This window comes from Perna viridis, chromosome 2, assembly GCF_037379345.1.
Source record: "Perna viridis isolate PV_CMFRI_1.1 ecotype Kerala chromosome 2, ASM3737934v1, whole genome shotgun sequence".
Lineage (NCBI taxonomy): Eukaryota > Metazoa > Mollusca > Bivalvia > Mytilida > Mytilidae > Perna > Perna viridis.
In genome coordinates, this window is record NC_142446.1 from 60,698,804 (window position 1) to 60,721,079 (window position 22,276).

Sequence of the window (22,276 nt, forward strand, 5' to 3'; positions counted from 1 at the left end):
ATTCCCATTCTCTGTTTTTAGCTCACTGACATGTAGGAGGTGGTTTTTGTTGAAGTACAAAGAAGTAGACATAACAACATGTTTGCGAATTATCTATTAGTGTGTACATGCACCATTAATGTGATATGTATTCTTCCTCGGTTAAAACTAAGGGCAAAAACATCATGAATGTTATGGAAACAACATAATGGAAAAAAGCTTTAATCGCATGATAAGGGACATAACTAAGCTTTCTAACCAAGGTTTTCAGCACCGATTTTCAGAAAAGTTTTGCTGCTTTTTGAATTTCTTTCAAAAGAGAACGATGGGAAAATTACTACACCATTGATTTAAAACAAAATGTATATGCTTGTTTGCACGATGAAGACAAAATTGCAACATTACTGGGGTAGAACACCGATAGAATTCCAATCATTGTCGGGTATATAAGTTAATTATCTAGTAAAATCATTAACGCAGTATGTACTGTCGTGGCCTAACTACCACTTGCTGTGGTGGCTGGTTCTGGTCTTTACGGACCGGATTTCTCGTTTTCTGGCCATTTTCGGCCGGCTTACTTGCCTGTGTGTGGCAATTTTGATCTGGTAATGCTGCATCAGTCAGTAGAAACAGTTAATAAATTCAGAATTAATGTAATATACAGAGGCAACTTGATAATAGTAGTTCTTTTAATTATCGAACTCTTATGAAAAATTCGAATGAAAAAAAAACATATTTCATTCCCCTTGATATCATGTTTGATAAGTTAACGAACTCAATTCAACCAATGAGATTTTAGAACGTACGCAAAAGTAGTTCTTCACAACGTTTATTGCGCTTGTGAACATGTATAGAGTGCATATCAAATCTGCACAATTGTATCTTCATGTAGCAGAGAGTCATTTTTGCTAATTTATACATAAACCTGTCACAGAAACTTGTTGATTTTAATGTTCTTGCGAGGTTTTTATCTTGATCTTTTAGTTTTGAAATGTCGGGGAATTCCCATTCTCTGTTTTTAGCTCACTGACATGTAGGAGGTGGTTTTTGTTGAAGTACAAAGAAGTAGACATAACAACATGTTTGCGAATTATCTATTAGTGTGTACATGCACCATTAATGTGATATGTATTCTTCCTCGGTTAAAACTAAGGGCAAAAACATCATGAATGTTATGGAAACAACATAATGGAAATAAGCTTTAATCGCATGATAAGGGACATAACTAAGCTTTCTAACCAAGGTTTTCAGCACCGATTTTCAGAAAAGTTTTGCTGCTTTTTGAATTTCTTTCAAAAGAGAACGATGGGAAAATTACTACACCATTGATTTAAAACAAAATGTATATGCTTGTTTGCACGATGAAGACAAAATTGCAACATTACTGGGGTAGAACACCGATAGAATTCCAATCATTGTCGGGTATATAAGTTAATTATCTAGTAAAATCATTAACGCAGTATGTACTGTCGTGGCCTAACTACCACTTGCTGTGGTGGCTGGTTCTGGTCTTTACGGACCGGATTTCTCGTTTTCTGGCCATTTTCGGCCGGCTTACTTGCCTGTGTGTGGCAATTTTGATCTGGTAATGCTGCATCAGTCAGTAGAAACAGTTAATAAATTCAGAATTAATGTAATATACAGAGGCAACTTGATAATAGTAGTTCTTTTAATTATCGAACTCTTATGAAAAATTCGAATGAAAAAAAAACATATTTCATTCCCCTTGATATCATGTTTGATAAGTTAACGAACTCAATTCAACCAATGAGATTTTAGAACGTACGCAAAAGTAGTTCTTCACAACGTTTATTGCGCTTGTGAACATGTATAGAGTGCATATCAAATCTGCACAATTGTATCTTCATGTAGCAGAGAGTCATTTTTGCTAATTTATACATAAACCTGTCACAGAAACTTGTTGATTTTAATGTTCTTGCGAGGTTTTTATCTTGATCTTTTAGTTTTGAAATGTCGGGGAATTCCCATTCTCTGTTTTTAGCTCACTGACATGTAGGAGGTGGTTTTTGTTGAAGTACAAAGAAGTAGACATAACAACATGTTTGCGAATTATCTATTAGTGTGTACATGCACCATTAATGTGATATGTATTCTTCCTCGGTTAAAACTAAGGGCAAAAACATCATGAATGTTATGGAAACAACATAATGGAAATAAGCTTTAATCGCATGATAAGGGACATAACTAAGCTTTCTAACCAAGGTTTTCAGCACCGATTTTCAGAAAAGTTTTGCTGCTTTTTGAATTTCTTTCAAAAGAGAACGATGGGAAAATTACTACACCATTGATTTAAAACAAAATGTATATGCTTGTTTGCACGATGAAGACAAAATTGCAACATTACTGGGGTAGAACACCGATAGAATTCCAATCATTGTCGGGTATATAAGTTAATTATCTAGTAAAATCATTAACGCAGTATGTACTGTCGTGGCCTAACTACCACTTGCTGTGGTGGCTGGTTCTGGTCTTTACGGACCGGATTTCTCGTTTTCTGGCCATTTTCGGCCGGCTTACTTGCCTGTGTGTGGCAATTTTGATCTGGTAATGCTGCATCAGTCAGTAGAAACAGTTAATAAATTCAGAATTAATGTAATATACAGAGGCAACTTGATAATAGTAGTTCTTTTAATTATCGAACTCTTATGAAAAATTCGAATGAAAAAAAAACATATTTCATTCCCCTTGATATCATGTTTGATAAGTTAACGAACTCAATTCAACCAATGAGATTTTAGAACGTACGCAAAAGTATTTATTCACAGACATGCAGGAGAAACACTGGGTGGTCTACTATTAAGGCATGCAGATGATACACACATAAATATATAAGAACTAAATTAAAAGTTGCTGTAAACCAGCAAACATATCTCATTTTCGCACGAAATATCAATGGCAGGAAAAAATCCAATGTGATTTACAGGAACAGAAAAAGGATAAAAATATGAAAAACTTAAAAAGGTCACTCATGACATTTTACATAATTAAGTAATTAAGTTATTAATAAACCGGTGCATATTTGCAGTAAAACGATAAAAAAAATCTTTTATCTCTCGCAACTCCGTCCTCTTCTACCGTTATTCTTTCCTCCAGTATAGGTGAGTACTTGTAACTCAGAGCTGTTAATTTAAACCAAAAGTAGTCATACCAGAAAAGGAAGGGTGGGATGGACTTTGATACCCCATGGACGGCACCAAGTCAGTTTGACGCAAAGCGAGGAACTAAAAAAAAGTAATGGTAAAAAATTCAACCATTTTTACTATATTTCTAGAATTGGTTAATTCATATTTTGGACAGATCCGTCCGCCTAGTACCACAGCAGGGTTCTTTAACGTGCGAGGAACGTGGCATCTTTCCCAACACGGTGCACCACTATGGTTTGTGGTACAATAGCCTGACAACTCCAGCATGTACCACGTCAGAAAATACATGTAACTTGCCAGTGACAGCTTGAGTATGGCACCAGGTAAAAAAATAGCCTGCCAGACAACCTCTAGCTGTCTAGCACATCTGGAGTAAATACTTGCTTAAAAGGAAATTTAATTTATTAAATCAGAGTTTATACTTGGCGGGCGATCTTAATCTTAATCTTACTTTGATAATTGATAGATTTAGTATTTACATAAGTAAGGTAATCAATAAGACTAGCCAATACAATCTTAGGATTTTAGTGAGTCTCCTTTTCAGTCAGTAATGCCAGAATTCATCAAGTTAATCTAGTTATTGTTTTTATCTACCCTCCAACCGTCCCCCTCAACACCTTTTTTATTTATGCTACTCATACTTGTTTAGATTGTGGTCTGTATAAATTCAGGAAATTATCATTCCCAAATTCAGATATACATCACGCTAATATTGTTTGTTGATAGTTTTTTGTTGCACTAGGAATACGATACGAGTAAACTGTAATTTAGTTTTTTGTTGCACAACTAGGAATACGATATGAGTAAATTGTAATGTAGGGTTTAAACGTTTAAGGTGTTAAGAGTCAAAACATCTTAACTGTGGCTGCCTTTATCTCAATAGGCTGGAATCTTCCGCTTCAGGCTGGATTCTGCGGCCTGTTTTCAATATGTTGTAAATACTTTTAGGCTAGATTCTACCGACTACAATTTCACCTTCATATTATCGAGCTGGTTTCTACCGCCAATTTCGATGCAAGATTGAATTCTGCTGGCAACAATTCAATATCATATTAGGGATTTTAAAAAAATTTTCTCTCATACTTTCAACTACCTATTTTAACTTGTTAGGATCGTCCACAAGCCTGTGTTATAAATCAGTTCATTATGTACAGTGTATGTTTTAAGTTGTTGTGTTGATTATACAATGTTAGAAATTTTTAGATAATAATAAATGTCTTACTGTATTTGTCTTAGTACTAAAAAATAAAAGCCAAACATATTTTAAGAAGAATGGGGAAGTTTCCATGAACAACAAATAGATACACACATAAAAACCAAGAAGTCCCCTTTTAGGCCCACTAAAGCTGCTAAATAAGCTATTTTTGCAATGGACCAGGTTAATTTCTTGTTCTTTTTCATATTAGGGTGGAAGATGAGGTAAATACATCACACATGATACAACTATGTATAAACGGTTGTAAATAGTGGTTTGTCACAGACTTATTGCCATCATTTTGGATATTGGTTTCCACAGACTCTTTAAACAAGTTTGTGTGAAAGGTCAAAATGAAGAAAAACGATCATTTCTTCCACTACCGTTTGTCAACAAAGGTATAGATGCAAATAATTTGGCTAACATTCTCCATCACAAAAACGTTACCAACAAAATTGACCCATATTTCAAAGAAAAATCCATACCAATTATTTCATATTCCTATACTTTACCCATTGCATCCAAAATTTTCACTTATAACAGGCTATTGCAGAACCTCGAGATTGAGGACTTCAAGGATAAACCACCTGACTATTCTTGCAAAAACTCTCCATTCAAATATGGTCCTTCTGATCACGTCGTTACGGGAGATTTAACCATTATCGAAAACGAATCTCTGCATAATATCCTTTCTAAAGGTCCCAAGTACCGTGAACCACGCTCCATAAATTGGAATTATAACTTTAAAGTTCTTATGGATGCCGTCAAGGACTATGCAAGAAAATGGATAAAAGGTCTTTAAGTTTGACACGAGTAGGTCAATGAGTGCCAAGGCTAGATCGGTTTTCAAAGACCCCGATGTAGCAAAAATATTGTCTACTGTACATGACAAGTACGTTGTCGTACCAGCAGACAAAGCCCAAAACAACATTGTTTTTGTCTGCAAAACGTTTTACATCCAATGTTTATTATCTGAGGTAGACGTAAAAAATAATAGCAGTGATAAGACCTATACTGTTACCACACTCTCCAAAGAAGAGATTGTGGAAAACCATAAATCTGTGCTATACTTTTTTGTTCTCTCTACCAAAGACGATGATTGTGATTTACCGTCTATGTACTGGATTTCTAAACTCCACAAGAATCAATACAAACAACGTTTCATAGCTGGATCTGCAAAATGTACAATCAAACCTCTTTCAAAACTTTTAACTTCTATACTCACAACTGTCAAAGAGGGTCTGCAGTCCTACTACAACACTTGTTACTCCGGTAGTGGTAATAATTCAATGTGGATCCTGAAAAATTCGAAAGATCTTTTGGAGACAATCAATTCAAGACTGTTATCTGAATATAATAGCATTAAAACCTATGATTTTTCAACACTGTATACTTCTATTCCCCATACTCAGCTAAAATACCGACTTAAAATTATTATCCATCGTTGTTTTTTTTTCCAAAAACGATGGTACACCTAGACACAAATATATAGTTCTTGGTAGAGATTCCTCATACTTGACAAAATTCCGAATCATCTTCCAAATATAAAGAGGAAGATGTTTACAAAATGCTGGAATTTTTAATCGAGAACATATTTGTCCAGTGTGGTGGACGTGTTTTTCAACAAACGGTCGGCATTCCTATGGGACCAAATTGTGCTCCTATTCCTTCTTTCTTATGAGGCTGACTTTATAGCTAATCTGATCCGAAAGAAATAATATCGTTTGGCTAGATCCTTTAATCTCAGTTTCCGCTATATATATGACGTATTATCTTTAAACAATCCTAATTTCGGAGATTTGATACATCAGATCTACCCAAAATAACTTGAGATAAAGGATACTACAGACACTGTGAAGTCAGCCTCATATCTTGACCTACACTTAGAAATCGATGGTAAAGGAAAACTATTGACCAAACTTTACGACAAACGTGATGACTTTTCATTCAGAATTGTCAACTTTCCTTTCATCTGTGGCAACATCCCTTCAGCACCTGCGTATGGAGTGTTCAAATCACAACTCATACGTTATGCAAGAGCTTGCCAAAACTACGCAAACTTTTTGTATCGCGCTTGAACTCTAACAAATAGGCTTCTGAAACAGGGTTATGTTGCTACAAGATTGAAGTCATCACTACAGAAGTTTTATGGTCGTCATCATGGATCGTTATGGTGTATCCATCTGCACCATGAAAACTGATTTATTCAACTGGTCATAGTTTTCCTTTCCTCGTTTGTCTACCCCGGACTTGACGGGTGTTTTTTGAAAAAACAGAGGATGCTTACACTACCGGTGCACCTGGTCCATGCTTCCAGTTTTTAGTGGAGTCCGAGTTGCTTATTTGCTTTCGTTACTTTGTATGTACTGTGATTTTAGTTATTTTATGTTCTTCGTTGTGTATGTCTGTTTTCCATGTCTGATCTTTGTCCCTGGATTACATTCTTTTGATTACCGCTATAACCTTGGTTCCCATGAAAACTGATTTATTCAACGGGTCATGGTTTTCCTTTCCTCGTTTGTCTACCCCGGACTTGACTTTTTATGAGCAACTCGGCGGGTGTTTCTAGAAAAGCAGAGGACGCTTACCCTACTGGTGCACCTGGTCCATGCTCCCAGTTTTTAGTGGAGTCAGAGTTGCTCATTTACTTTTGTTACTTTGTATGTATGATTTTAATTACTTTATGTTCTTTGTTGTGTATATCTGTTTTCCATGTCTGGTCTTTGTCCCTGGAATACATTTTTTTGATTCCCGGTATAACCTTGTAACCCTTGATTACTTTCAATGCTCCCAGTCTCAGTTTGTTCATTTACTTTGTTTAGTTTTTTATGTGTTTAATTTTTTACTGCATTTCATGTTCTTTGTTGTCTGAGTATATTTTCCCTGTTTAATATAACGAGAATAGGTATGGTGTAAAAAGAGAGAGCAACCCAACAGGGATGAAAATGTCAGCCCAAGGCCACAAATTGGTCTTCAATGAACGACAAGGAAATCGTCATACCACAGGGCAAGTTGCAGCTGGCCCCAAAACATTATTATACACAGGTACAGCGAAACAGTTGCTCCTCTATACTCAAGTAACATTAAAAAAAATGAACTAACGGTGTATATATTCTCTTGATTACCGCTCGAATCTTGGTTCTCTTAATAACACTTTCAATGTTCGATACTTGATTTTTCACTTGACCTTCGGTACCCGTCTTAATATTCGTCATTCAACACTTCAGTCTTCTCTGTATTTCTTTTGTGCTTTTCCAGGTTTCTGTTCCATAAAATAATTCTGATTGAACATCGCTCCTTCATCTCTATTAAATAGTGTACTATAATCACGAGAATCTAGCAAAGTTGAGGACAACACTATATTGGACTGATTTACTGGAACCTATTGAATTGCCATTTGTTTACAGAGGTAAAAAATAATTGACAGAAATTTGATATAGAAAAGGAACAAATGCTTCATCGTATACCTTTTATTAAATGGTAAATACTTAGAGAGATCACTAAAATGTCTTCAATAAATGTATAATAAGCTCTAAAGTTGAATGATGATATTGTGGTCAGAGATTTAACTTAATTCTACTAATGTTAACGTATTTAGTCAGATTGTCGCTTTAGTTCGGACCTCATGTTCATTAAATATTAGTTAAACATAAAAGTGTATCTTCTATCTAGATTGTAATTATCTTTTTTTCAAAACATTGAAATCATTTATGATTTCTTAACTTTTCAATACAATGTACTAAGAACAAAGCAATGATGAAAATTATTAAAATCAGAAGAGTAATAGCTGATTCATAATTATATAGGAGATTAGTGTGTAACCTTACTACATGTATTTATATATATTTTTATCAAAACACTGATGTTTGTAGGACCAGATCCATCAATAATTGGACAAATACCATTGTTGAACTAACAAAAGAATATTACCACTAATAGGTGGCTACATGTATGATTAAAACCTATATAATTACTTCTTTTAAAAAACTGTCTACAAGAATTAAGTTACAATTATTGATAGATACCAGTAAGCATGATCACTCACACATATAACAATAAACAAACATTATTTGCCTATAACGAATCAAGATTATGTTTTAATGTGTATATATGATGACTGTTTCTTCCCATATTACTAAACTGCATGTATTGCACTGAGTGGTATTCATTCGGTCATTTCTCATTGGTCATTGCTGGAGAACTGGTTTGTTTGAGCCTATTTTAGATAGAACTTCCTTTTCAGACGAAATACAACATTTATATCCATCATCACAGATAGCCCTTTGAACTTTTAGCATTCATTCATATCAACTGAATTTTATCATTCACCCTGTAATTAAACTACACTTGACCTCTGTGTGATAGGTCAAATGGCAACCATGTAAACCGTTCCTACAAATGCACCAAGTGACCTTATTAAGTTCTCAATGCTAATTTTACATTACTGAAGATAAGGAGCCTGAATAACTTAAAATATAACTTAAGTTTATTCTTCTTTTGTTTGTTTTTTTTTGTGGCACATGGAACTGAGGTCTTTTAGACAAATTAATGCAACATTAAATCTTATTGCAAACAATTGATAATTAAGTTCTTTTACAATTGCATTTCGATTTTAAAAATCTCTTCAGTAGTGCTTAAGCCAAATTTTGGAAAGCCAAACAATCTATTTACTATAAACAAAATTTAGGAGCACTAGATGCAATTTAAAGAACGGTAATGGATACATGTTCTTTCCCCCCCCCACCCATATTCAGTGATGTGGTAGACCACTTTTGTCAACAGTTATTTTTATGAAAAGGGAATCATCTTTTACATATTTCTGCGTTTCAAGTTTTTGATGGGAGACAAACAACGGGCATCCTACTGCTGTATTCATATCTGTTGTCGGACGTTGAAAGCTTGAACTTGTTGTATCTGGTCTGAAACTGTCAGTCACTTGGTTTACACCATCTTGTTGGTCCAGCAACGCCATGTTAATTGATTGTTTGAATGGCCATGGCATCAAAGCATCATGTTCACCTTTCATGATAACAAAAAACAGTGACATATGAGTACCCTTTCCCATGCCATCTCCATTGAGATATACACGGCCACACATTTTGTAACCAAATCTTCCTGTGTAAAATGGCTGACTAAACAATGAATAGGTTCTACCACTCATAGCATCTTGCTTTCTACGATTATAGTCCATTATTTTCCAAATTAGTACACCATTATAGCTAACTGTTTCTAAAATTTGGAATCTCAAATCCAGTTCTGCAAGTCTAATATCCTGAATGGCTGTCTGTCTCTCAATGTTTTCCACCTGTTTCTTTAATGCTCCTACAAAACAGGGAATGTATCTATATTTTTCTAATGTATATGCATGCATACAGTTTAATGTATGCAGTCAAACTTGAACCTCTCACTCAGGATATTTGGAACATACATTCAAGTAGCAATTTTTTCTCCTATCTAATCGATTCTTATAATGTATCTTTTGATTTCAAAAACACAGATTTCTCTTACACTCTAAGTAAAGTTCTGATCCTGTCAGTAATAACATTGAGACGATATCTATCACTCAAACTCAGCAAATATTTTGTCCTAATATGTGTACATTTGTAGGTGTGAAAATCTAAGGTTTCCTAAAGTTGCTACTGGTAATATTCATGTCATTACTAATAAGCATATGCTAAATAAAAGGAAGCACGAATTGAAGTTTGAGAATGTTTTGAAGTCAACAGAATGAATCAAAATGATAACAGAAATTAAAAGTTTATGTTTCACAAAACGTGGAGCAAGTCACCTCCCATATGCATTATTGCCTCGAAACCTAAAAATTTAGAGGCGGCATATTATTATCACCTTAAAAACTAAATTATACCCAAGTCAGAGCATTTTGAAGTTTTTGCCAGAAAATCAGTCACCATGGCAACAGCTACTTTTACATGGTCTTTAAATCCCAAAATTTAGTGTCACCCTAAATACCAAATTTCATCCAAATCATAAAATTTTAAACTTTTGGCAGGAAAATGCATCGTTTTTTGAATTTTGTGACACAAACTTTATCACTATACCAAATTTCAAGTTCCTAGGTTTCTTAAGATGGTACTAGGTATGTGTGCAAAGTTTCATTAGAGTTGGCCATGCGGTTTCTGAGAAATTTCTCCTGAAAAGTTATTTGATAGGAAGATTGAAGATGACGGAAAATAAAGATAATAATGATAATAGTAATAAAAAACGGAGTGAAAACAATAAGTCACTTGGTTGGTGACTTAATGATTGAACTCAAACTCTGCACGTTATTATTATCTAAATGTCTAAATTCTTTAAAAAATGTATCCAAAAACTGAAAAGAATAAGTAAATGGTTTCTTACAACCAAGTTTGAACATTCTTTAGAGTTTGAGATACTAAATTAGACTGGAATAATATAATGAGCAGTATGTTTTCTAAGAAAGCAAAGAAAAAAGGTAATTAACTGGCTCCCTAGAGAAATCATTTCATATTTTAAAATTTATTCAAGCTTTTAAGGTCCTTTATACTTAAATTACATAACAAGTTAACTTCCTTTTTTCATGAAACAAATCCAAACTTATTGAAACCTACTATTTATTACTAATTCAGTAAAATTTGCAATAAAACTGCAAAACCAACACACCTATACTACTAGAGTCTCCCCTGGCACCTGATGACCCTGAAGAAAAACCACCTCTCTCCAAGTCTGTAAGTTTTCTATTTAGGCTTTCTTGGTTGTCTTTCACGGAACGTAAATCTCTGCCAAGCTCATCTGTTGTTTGTTTTGTTGGCACTTGTTGTAACAACTCTTCCATGGAAAAGACCTTCTCTATTGTTGATATTATTCTGACCTACAAAATACAAAATACACCTCATGAATAAAGTTTCCAGCATTAACTACTTAGTCATTAGTCAGTACTTACTTCAACTGAGAAGTAGCCAAGAACTTGTATCACTACAGTACCTTTTATAAACTAAAATGCCAAAAGATACTGTAAGTATTTGTTTCTTTATGCAGTTATTTATATGGCTAAATGGTAAGAGATAAAAGTCTTACCTGAAATTCTAGATATTCCTTTTTCATATTCTCTACTTGATTGATCAAACCATCATAGCTGTTTTTCATTTCCACTATCTGTGACTGCCAAACTACTTTTTCTGACTTTATGTTCTAAATCCAAACAAAAGATTTGGTTAGGATTTATAAGAAAGAAACCAAAGGTTATATACACAATAATTAAGATTAATCAAAGTGCTGATAGCAATGGCGGTTTTTGATTCTTGTGAAAATTTCAGCATGAACAAAATTTCAAAGATTATATGATGTTAAATAAAATTGTGATCATACATTGCATTTATAAAATTATTAAGAAGTGTATTTTTTATATGTATAAACTGAAAGTCAATCTATACTTAGTATACCGATCCAACACATATTTACAAATTTTTGTTCCATTTCACCTTTTTCCACAATTTTAAATCTATCCAAAAGTCAATGTGCATTTACATTCAAAAACTAAATTAACAGAGTATTTATCCTACATAACAATCATACTTAAATAAAACCAAAATCAACTTAAAAAAATCATTTCCTGAACACAGGATTTTCAAAATCTGAATTACTTCCTGTTTATAAAAGGTAAAATAATTCTGAAAGGATGAATTATTTGACTTGTAAGTGTATTAAAATAAAAATATTAAACACATTTTATCCTTCCAGACACATTATTACAAGAAATAAATTACCTTAATGTAAATTTATTACAAAATACATGTATCTTTCAAGTCAAAAAAGGAGTCCCTCAAATCTTGAGTTGATCTTACTTTTATTTGCATAAATAAAAGAGTATTATGGAGCAGATAAATTGCAATAAATATACTTACTTATTATAAAAGAAGTATTGAATGATATACAAGAAATTACATTTAGATTATATTTTTCTGCAGTGTTCAGAAATAGTAGGGAAGTTCCAGTGATAGACCAGTGACATATGGTATTTTGATCTTGAAGGATCAAAAAACCCCAAAATATGTATCATTGTATAACTAAAACACTTCTACAAAACATAAAGAGACATAAAATTGCACATGTTGTTGTGCTGGGTGTACCCCTATTTGTATGGCATACTTTATTCCCATTAAACAGGAGATTGATATCAGACAGTAACCAATTTACAAGGTTACCCCCATTCACTTAAAGAAACATAGCAAATTCGAAATCAATCCATCCTGATGCAATAGAGACTGTTGTGACAAAAGTATTCTTCTATCATTCCATATAGTAAAAAAATGACAACCTCTCACAAAACAGGAAGTTGATATCAGTCAAAACTATTTACAACATATGGCTCATGACAGAAAGACAGACAAGGTGATTCCAATAGATTGCATGCAGATTTGTAGATTTAAAATATTAGCTAATAGGACAAGTACTTGTGCTGATCAACAATCCTACAAATTTTTAACTAAATCCAATTTGTTATCTCAGAGGAGCTGCATACCATTCACAAAAATATTTTAAGTCCTCCTGTAAATTATGTCAAATCAGCAACTAAATACGGAGTGACTGACAGTTACATAAAATTACAACAAAATCTGATCAGTTGTCTTCGTTGAATTTATGCCTAATAACTCCTGTAATATTTGTAGAATCATAATTTGAACAAAATCTCATTACATTTGTATGAAAAAACTCCTTAATACACAAATTCATAAAAACAATTCAGTCACATAGCTCCTGTAAAATAATCAAACAAAATGGTTGTGCATCAGAATCAAGTACAAAAAATGTATACAGTGTGAATAACAACTATACAAAATTGGAACAAAATCAAATCCATGATTTCAGAGAAGTCACAACCATGACATGTTCACCTGGTGTCACAGAAATGTTCAAGTCCAATAACCACTGTAAATTTGACAAATGATAGCAATCCTACAAAATTTGAATAAAATCAAATCAGCAATCTCAAGGCAGTTGTGTCCATGAAGCCCCAGAATTTGCTGCTTCAAGAGCTGTTACCAAAAAACATGAGCATAACAATTATAATGAACAGAATTGGCAAGAAGCAATAATAAAATTTCGTGATATTCCTATATCTTTTATGATTTTATGGAAACATTTGAAAGCCTGACATTTTTTTCTTAGTAGCTCAAATTAGTTTTAAATACAATACCATACCACTACTTCAACAACTTCATATTTGTCTTCGGACATTTAATCGCTTTACTATGAAATTATTTCAAATATATACTAACTTCCAGTTCCTTTTGAATTTCCCTATTCTGGTTTTCCATATCTTTTGTGTATTTCTGATTGAGAGACATGTGTTCAACTATTGATTTTTGTTCATGCTCTCGAACATCTTTTTCTTTTCCCTGCAAAAACATAGATGAATTGTCCATTATTGAAACATAGGCATTAGTTTGAAATGTAGTCAGAGTGTTTGTACAGGAAACTAATAGCTGTATTTTTTAAATACAAAAATGTAACATGACAGGTCAGAAAACAGATGGTGCAAGACATAAAGCAAGTAGACCAGGACCTACACAACTTGTTATTATCATATAAGTCAAGGTTGATCTCATATTGTTGGTTATATTTTTTCATATGAAAATAAATTTTTTAAAGCCTTACATGATGGGCAATCAATCTTCCAAGCAGTGAATGGCAGTGGTTAACTGAATAACTACAAGGATATCTAACTGGGAAGAATGATTGTTCCATTTATTATAAAGATTTTCTCTGTGTTGAATTAATTGAAATTTTCAGAGTGAATTTTCAACTTTGTGATTGGTGGATTGATATTCATGTTAAAATGTTTTGGTTTGAGTGAAATGATCAGATTAATTTCACATGTGAATTATCCAAATCTATTACACAGGAAACATTAAATAAACCACTGCTATCTATGAACATGTACTTACATGTAATTGCATACATGTGAAAATTAAAACAGCTGAATGATAAGCAATGTTTGACTTAACTATGGAAACAGCTATTGGTAAAGTTTAAAGTAAAAAAAATACAATATCCATATAAAGACCTGGAACTTAAATAAAAGTTAGAAAGTAAATAATGAAAGAACCTAAGTAAGCACACTCACATATCCAATGGGCCTTCAAATTAAGACATATAGTCCCAAATGGTGGCCCCTCAATAAATTTCTTTGAAATCAATCCAATTCAAGCTTGTGTGGTCTCCAGCAGATCATTTAAATTTGAAAGAAATCACACACAAAAAATGAAAGTGCTATCAAGGTGACAACTGAGTAATGACAGACTGATTGATGAATCAGTCTTAAACATTTTAACTCTGTTCTGTATGTATAATAAGATTTGTTCTCACCTCAAATTGACATCCTGCACTAGCATATGGGCACTTTGATGGTTTTCTTGTACAAGTTGATTCATGTTCCAGCATCTAAAATAAATAAATGAGTGTCAAAAATAATGGTTGTAGACTGTAAGTTCTTACATAGTAACACACATACTACTTGCAGTTGTGGGTCGAATACTAGATTACCAAACAAAACAAGAATATCGCCAGAGACAAAGTCAAGGGTGATATTCTGAGTGTGGTTTCAACATCCACTTTGTCTCCAATGATATTCTTCCTTTGTTTGGTAATCTAGACTTGACCACTTTCTTAAACTATGAGGGACATCTGTTAACCTTTGAAACAGTCCATGTGAGAGATCAACCCCCTTTGACACCGTCTCATGTGGGAGATTTTTACTCAAAACTAAGGGTTAATTGTCCATTCTAATCATATAAAAAAAAAGCTTCTACAGCATGCTGACATTATTTTAACTTAAAATTTGTCCAGAAGTTGTTGCTGTAGTACATCTGATTTCTAAATTTAATGACTTACAAGATGTCTTGGCATAGATGACATGTCACAATTGTATTTACAGGATACCTCTATATTCTGACATGTATAAGAATGGTGCTCCTGAAACAGTAGATATTTATTATACCAGTAATATGAAATCATTTAGTCAAGAAATGCACGAGGGGGTTTATATCAGGCTACAATTTACATGGTTTTTATCTCTAGAATGTATTTTTTTTTCTAAACCTAGGCTCTTTCCACTGAAGGAATGGAAGATTTTCTTAAATCATCAAACTGCTGAAATAAATTATTTGCTTCGGTAAATAACCCTTAAAAACAGAATTACCAAACTATCATAAATTGGAAGGATTTAATAATACACCAAGTCAAGAATTTAGGAGTTTTCTAAAGGATTTGATCGAACAAAATTTATGTGATGTTTTTAACCACAATAACCATTTTAATGCAATTGAGCTACTTTCTTGTACCTTTATATCTTTTCGAAGGACAGGTTCTCTGCAAAAGTCACAGGAAATTGTTGAATAGAGACAAAAATGCAATACATGGTCATCAAGGTCTTTGAAAGGCATTTTTTCTTCACAGCCTTCACACTTTTTGGAACAGTCTACTAGTCTATATAAACAGAAGCTGCAGTGATTCTGTAATAACAAATAACAATGTAACATTATGCATGACAGAATTCAGTGTTCTAGGATTCCACTTTCCCATCATTCAGGGCAATAGTAATTTTTGTTTGGGAAAACTGTCTATTATGTTGCACTTTCATAACACTAATGTTAAGTTCAGAAAGCAAATTTTAACTGTGTGAAAAGTTTTGCTTTTTCAGTTTTCCTATGGAAATATAAAATTTCATAAGAAAAACAAGTATAGTACCAAAAAGATAACAGACAAATCATGTACAAATGTAAAGGAACACTTTAATACCTAATGATATCTTTAATAATCCTGTCAGCAACTTTATTATCTAATTTTAAAATTCAAACATAAAACTTGAATAAAAATGTACATTCCCCTTTTACTTCTTATGCAATGCAAACCATCCTCTTTCAGGCTGTTTGGAAGATGTGTAGTTAACACAGTTTCAAAATGCATTACAACTGACAATAAAGGACTACAAAAGAATGTCTGGTTTAGACAGGTTTCCTAAACAACTACAGGATGTTGCTTGGTTTAGACAGGTAAGTCCATACCTATACAGCATGGTTTGAAATGACCACTGCCAGTGCTTGATTGAAATTGGCATGCAAATCAATTTCCAAAAGCAGTAGCCTACTGGGAAAGTGATATGTTTTAACTTGCATGTAATATAAATAGAAAATAAAAAGAATTTACACAGATAATAAAAAAAACTTCAAATTAGATGCTAGGAACTTCCTAGAATGCAAGACTTCGCACCATTTGCATAACAAATCCTGGGGCCTCATTTGCTGGCCAACTACTTACAAATGAGGGAAAGTCAACTCAAGTTATTACCTGCCCCCCTAGGTAAATACATTAAAATATTCAATTCTAACCTTGTATACACATGAACAATTTTTCGATTACATTAATGTCCTCCCCTTTTCTTAAATTTTCATCATAATAGTACAATACCTCGTGTTTGGACCATTCCATTTCTTCATTACAGCCATACTTCTTGAAATTACAATACACCTTTAGCTTCAGTATTTCTCTCCTAGTTCCGTAATCTGGCAGAATCTTATTAAAAAAATCAAATACAAAATGGTTATGTACACATATAGGAAAAGTATTCCATGAAGTAAAACATTAATAAATCCCATTATTTGTACTGATTTCATGATTAATAATTTAAGTTCTTCAGAGATGGCAGAGTTATTGCTGCTCACTAACACTTGAGCATTTAGATTCCTGAAAAATGGTCAGCTACATGTATCTACAGTGAAACCTGTCTAAACAGAACTTTCAGGATTTAAAACTGGTTCAGTTTGCCATAGTTTAAACAAATGAAAAGAAATTGTTAAGTGTTTGGTTTAGACAGGTTTTTGATTATTCAGGGCTTGGATTAGACAGATTTTACACTATTTCTGATTAATATAACACATGTAATAAAATGACAACTGTGTCAGGTAATACTGTACCTCATTTTTCTGAAATGGGAAGCAATCTTCTTCATTTACAGGGCACTGTCCATCAGAGATAGAATCTGGGAAAAGTCGATCGACACAGTGGGCACATACTTTGTGCCCACATGGCAGCTGCACACAGTCTCTTAATATATCAAATGATACAGGACATTTATACTGAGTAAGATCTTCCTGTACAAAGTCTGGAGTGTCTCTTGGAGTTGAGTTTATGGATCTGATAGAAGCCATAGTTAATGATTAAGTTTAACTGAATATGGGTGGAGGGCAAAAGTTAGTCTGCTACTTTACATACACACTAATACAATGTAATATAAATACAGCACAGCAAAGCAATCTTCACATAAAATGAAATACACAATGAAAAGATATATAAAAACTGCTCTTTAAGTTCCGTCTTTAATCTCAATAGCTATTTCTTTCAGCAACAAAAGTATTGAAATAAGATGATTCTTGTTCACTTCAGAATGAAAAACCCACACAGTTCTAGAATGTCTTGTGTATTTAAGGTTGTTACTTGGCATCACCCTGAAATCTGCAAAAAAAAAAATGAAACAAAAAATCTTTTTTAATCTATGATCCTCAAATAATTACTTACATGTACATGTAGCTTAGTAAAAGATAAAAACAAAAATCCTTTTTTGTGTATTCACACATCAGATCAATTGTCGCTTCCTTTTCAACTTTTTACATCTTAGTGGAGTCAGAGTTGCTCATTTGCTTTTGTTACTTCGTATGTATGATTTTTGTTACTTAATGTTCTTTGTTATGTATGTCTGTTTTCCATGTCATGTCTTTGTCCCTGGATTACATTCTTTTGATTACTGCTATAACTTTGGTTCTCTTGATCATTCTTTTAAAAACCTGTCTGACCCCTATGTTCTAAACAAAACTTGTGCAAGATATCCTAAGGAACATTCATATCAAGTTTGGTTCCAATTGGTCAAGTAGTGTCAGAGGAGAAGATTTAAAAAAAAATAACATTAAAAATAGCAAAAAAAACGTTGAAAGAGGGCAATAACTCAAACATGGCTAAACAGATTAAAATGAAAATTTGACCACAGAAATATCTCATCATGCTAAACACTCTTATCTTGTCCAAATTTGGCTAAACCTTAGGGTTTGGAGATATATATGCAAAAAACTACTGTCTGACCCCTATGTTCTATTTTCAGTAACGGCACAAATGTTTTTTATCGACCAAAAATCTAAATACTTTTGTGAAAGACACCCTCGGGAACATCTGTTAAAAGTTTCATATAATTCTGCCAAGTAGTTTCAGAGCAGAAGACTTCTGAAAATTGTTAACTGACTACGACAACAACGAAGGATGCCAAGTGATGGCAATAGCTCACATGGCTTTCGACCAGGTGAGCTAAAAAAATGCAATAATTGAAAATAAAAAGCTTCACCCAGCCCAGCACAACACTGACTGCAGTAGAACCCTGATCAGTTAAGGCAATATTAGTTTTTGACACACTTAGGCATAGGGACTTTCAATTCATTATGGAAACAACAAACGTTTTTAACACTATAATGCACAAAATTTTCAATCTAAAGTTTTCAAAATCCCGCCAAAAATAAATACCTACATGTACATCTATTTTTTTGGGACATGGCCCCTTTATAACTTAACCGAATTATAACTTGAAAACCATAAGAGATATCTGAAATCTGATTGCAAATAGCATGTAGGGTTTTTTATGAGGAATCCAATAAAACAAAATGTATCAAAATCTGACCAAAAATTTAAAAAAGTGGAAATCTGTGGATAAATTTATTCACCAGAATTTAATAATGAACACATAAGAGAAGGAAAAAAACAAGCATTCAAAATGTGTTTTAATAAAACACCTACAAATGTATTTTCACCCTTTTTGGCCCCTTTTTCTAAAACGGTAGATGCCACGAGGTTCAAATTAAATTGGAACCTTCCATTAGTGGTTAGTAAAATCATATCACAATTTCATAACAATTGGTCAACCACAACTTAAAGTTATAGCATGAAAGCCAAGTGTCTATGGATGACAACAGCACCATACCAATATACGTTTGTACCTTTAACAAAGGAATTTCATCAAATTGTATACAGACATTCAAACAAAAAACAACTGTGGATAATTTGATGTATACTATCCTGTAAATCCAACACCCCATTTGAAAAATATGGGTTGATGTAAAATCTTGACCCTCCCCCCTTTTTTTGATCAAAGTGCTGTAAGCACAGGGTTTTTTTTATTCTCTGGAAAATTGAAGCACGGTCAAAGTTTAAAAGATTACATGATGTAAAATAAAACTATACAAATTATACATTTGCATTTCCCATATTATTTAGAACTGTTTTTCCTAATATGTATAAATTGAATATATAACAATTACCAATTACTCAAGTAAAAACTGTAATTGGTAGTTAAACCATATCCAACTTCACACATATTTACAAATTTTTATTTGTTTCACCTTTTTCCTATTTTTTTTAAACCTGTCTAAAAGTTAATTTGCAATCACATTCAAAAATATTTCAACAGAGTATTATCCTACACTGTATTTATACTCAAGTGGAACTAATTTTATCTTGAGAAAATAATTTCTTTGATCAACATACATGTGTATTAAGATTTTCAAATCTAGACACTTTTTGTCTATTCGAACTTTCCTGCCAATTTCACTGCTCTTCACTTCCTGTTTATTAATCTTAAAATATTTATGATAGGACGGAAATTTTGACTGATAATTGTATTAAATGGAACACCCTAAGCACATTTAATGGCAATAATGCTTCTTGGATTATTACTGCAAGAACTTCATTCCCTAAATGTCAATTTATTATTAAACATCCAAAAAGAAGTCCCTAAAATCTTCAGTTCATTTAAAGACTAGATCTTAAATTTATTTGCAGAAATACAGTGTAATAGAATAACATAGGTGACATGATTTTGATTGCTCTGTATACTTATTGAAGAAAATTCAAGAATAAGTTTCTAAGTTATGATACTTTTTTGGGTTTTTGATTTTATCAAAATACCTATGTTGTCGATTCATGCCTGGAACTTCCCTACTGTTTCTGAACACTACACAAAAATATAGTCCAAATGTAATTCCTTTTACATCATTCAAAACATCTTTTACAACCTGTAAATATGTTTCTGGCAATTAATCCTCTAAATACTATTGAATATTATTGAGAGGAATAATTGCCAGAAACATATTTGCTGGTTATAACAGGTTAATATCTAAGTCATGTGACATCAACTCATTTGAATATCTAAAAATGTCAATAGAACATTACAAAAAATCAATTTTAATCCTTTATTGACATCTATGGATATTAAAATTACTTGAAGTGCCCTAGCTTTATGATGTAGCCTGAGCACATGGCTTTTTGTTTATATTTACTTCAAATATTTAAATGGCTGTTCCAACTTCCAAACAGACAAAATTATATTCAAATCTTTAAAATCAAAACTGCCTTAGGCCTCATGGGAAATCTTAGGTCTGTTGAGATAAAATTATAAAAATATTTCTCAGAGTTTGTATGCAATTTAGAAAACCTAATGTATAGACCCTTTTGTGGTAAGTTTGAAGAGCTTGCTCAATTTACACTTCTGTGAGGTAGGGCTTGGGGAGAACAAAGTAATTTTCCTGATGGAAGTGTAAATTGAGCATGCTCATCGCCTATTCCACATTAAGCACAAAAGGGTCTATTGAATGATTAATGATTTTATAACAAGCACTGTGAAGTGGTGTGAGCTCAACAGTTATTACATGTACTATCTAAATTTCCCTTAAGGTTCCCCATCATACTGACGAAAAACTAGAGGCTCCAAGGAACTCTTACAAGAGCTGTACAACAATTTTGACTCCATAAACACTTTGGTAGGACTTCTCAGAAGGATCATTTCATCAATTGAAAGTTTCATTCCATCTACTACAGTTTTCCAGATATTGGCTAAAAACATAATTTTTTGTCTTTCAAGGGCAATAACTCTAAAAAGAAGGCATCCAACAAGTTTGATCCCCAAAAACATTTGTACATTGTATGTCATATTATAAGGATCATTTCAACAATTTTAAGTTTTTTTCTATTTATCACAGTTTTCAAGATATCATTTTTCACCTTTCAAGGGCAATAACTCTTACAAGGAAACCTCTGACAACTTTGATCTCAGGATACTTTAGTAGGTCTTATAATGTAAAAGTACTTTAATTTGTGGATACCAATTTTCATGGATTAGGGAAGAAACACATGTTTGTGGTTTCTTGAATTAGTATACACATCAATGGAAATCTCCTTTTCGTTGGGAACCAAAGTTCGTGGTTTGTCCTAACCATGAAAACTACAAAAATTGGTACCCCACGAACAATAGTACTTTCACAGTAATAAGGATCATTTCAGCCATTAAAAAAATTTGACTAAATCTTATGGTTTAGGAGATGTATGTGAAAAACTACTGTCTGACCCCTATGTTCTATTTTGAGTAACAGTAGTCATGTTTTTCAACAAATCAAAAATCCCCACATCAGTTCTAAGCAGGATTCCTCAAGGAACCTTCATACTAATTTTGCTTCCAGTTGATCAAGTAGAGTCAGAGGAGAAGATTTTTGAAAGAAATAACATTAAAAATAGCTAAAAAAGGTCATTTTTATCTAGTCAGAATTTGGCTAAACTTACAGTTTTGGAGATACATGTACATGCTAAAAACTACTTTCTGACCACTATGTTCTATTTTTAGTAATGGTGGCCATGTTTTTTGACGTATCGAAAATCCCCACATCAATTTTATACAGGATACCCCAAGGAACATTCATAGTCCCAATTTGTCGAGTAGTGTCAGAGGAAAATATTTTGGAAAGAAAGAATATTAAAAATACCTACATGAGTTAGGTCTCACTAACCACTTCCAGGTCAAATGGCCATTCCCCCCCCCCCCCCATGTAGTGTGTGTATTCTGATTAAAAGTAGTCAAAATAAAGCTGAGAAT

The 22,276-nt window shown here is 32.9% G+C and overlaps 1 protein-coding gene across 3 annotated transcripts in view; it reads right to left on the reverse strand.

The window, feature by feature from the left end:
• Positions 1 to 7,793: 7,793 nt before the first annotated feature.
• The window catches only part of LOC148626317 (TNF receptor-associated factor 3-like), a 31,249-nt gene continuing 16,766 nt past the window's right edge, over positions 7,794 to 22,276 (reverse strand). For all 3 annotated transcript variants that reach the window (XM_088570192.1, XM_088570191.1, XM_088570193.1), the window contains 9 exons: positions 17,292 to 17,829; positions 16,786 to 16,890; positions 15,660 to 15,830; positions 15,211 to 15,291; positions 14,686 to 14,760; positions 13,596 to 13,715; positions 11,395 to 11,508; positions 10,981 to 11,188; positions 7,794 to 9,660 (listed from right to left, as the gene is read on the reverse strand). In XM_088570192.1, coding sequence (XP_088426318.1) covers positions 9,089 to 9,660; positions 10,981 to 11,188; positions 11,395 to 11,508; positions 13,596 to 13,715; positions 14,686 to 14,760; positions 15,211 to 15,291; positions 15,660 to 15,830; positions 16,786 to 16,890; positions 17,292 to 17,525 — 1,680 coding nt within the window. In that variant the 5' untranslated portion in view covers positions 17,526 to 17,829 and the 3' untranslated portion in view covers positions 7,794 to 9,088. The remainder of the gene's footprint in view (positions 9,661 to 10,980; positions 11,189 to 11,394; positions 11,509 to 13,595; positions 13,716 to 14,685; positions 14,761 to 15,210; positions 15,292 to 15,659; positions 15,831 to 16,785; positions 16,891 to 17,291; positions 17,830 to 22,276) is intronic.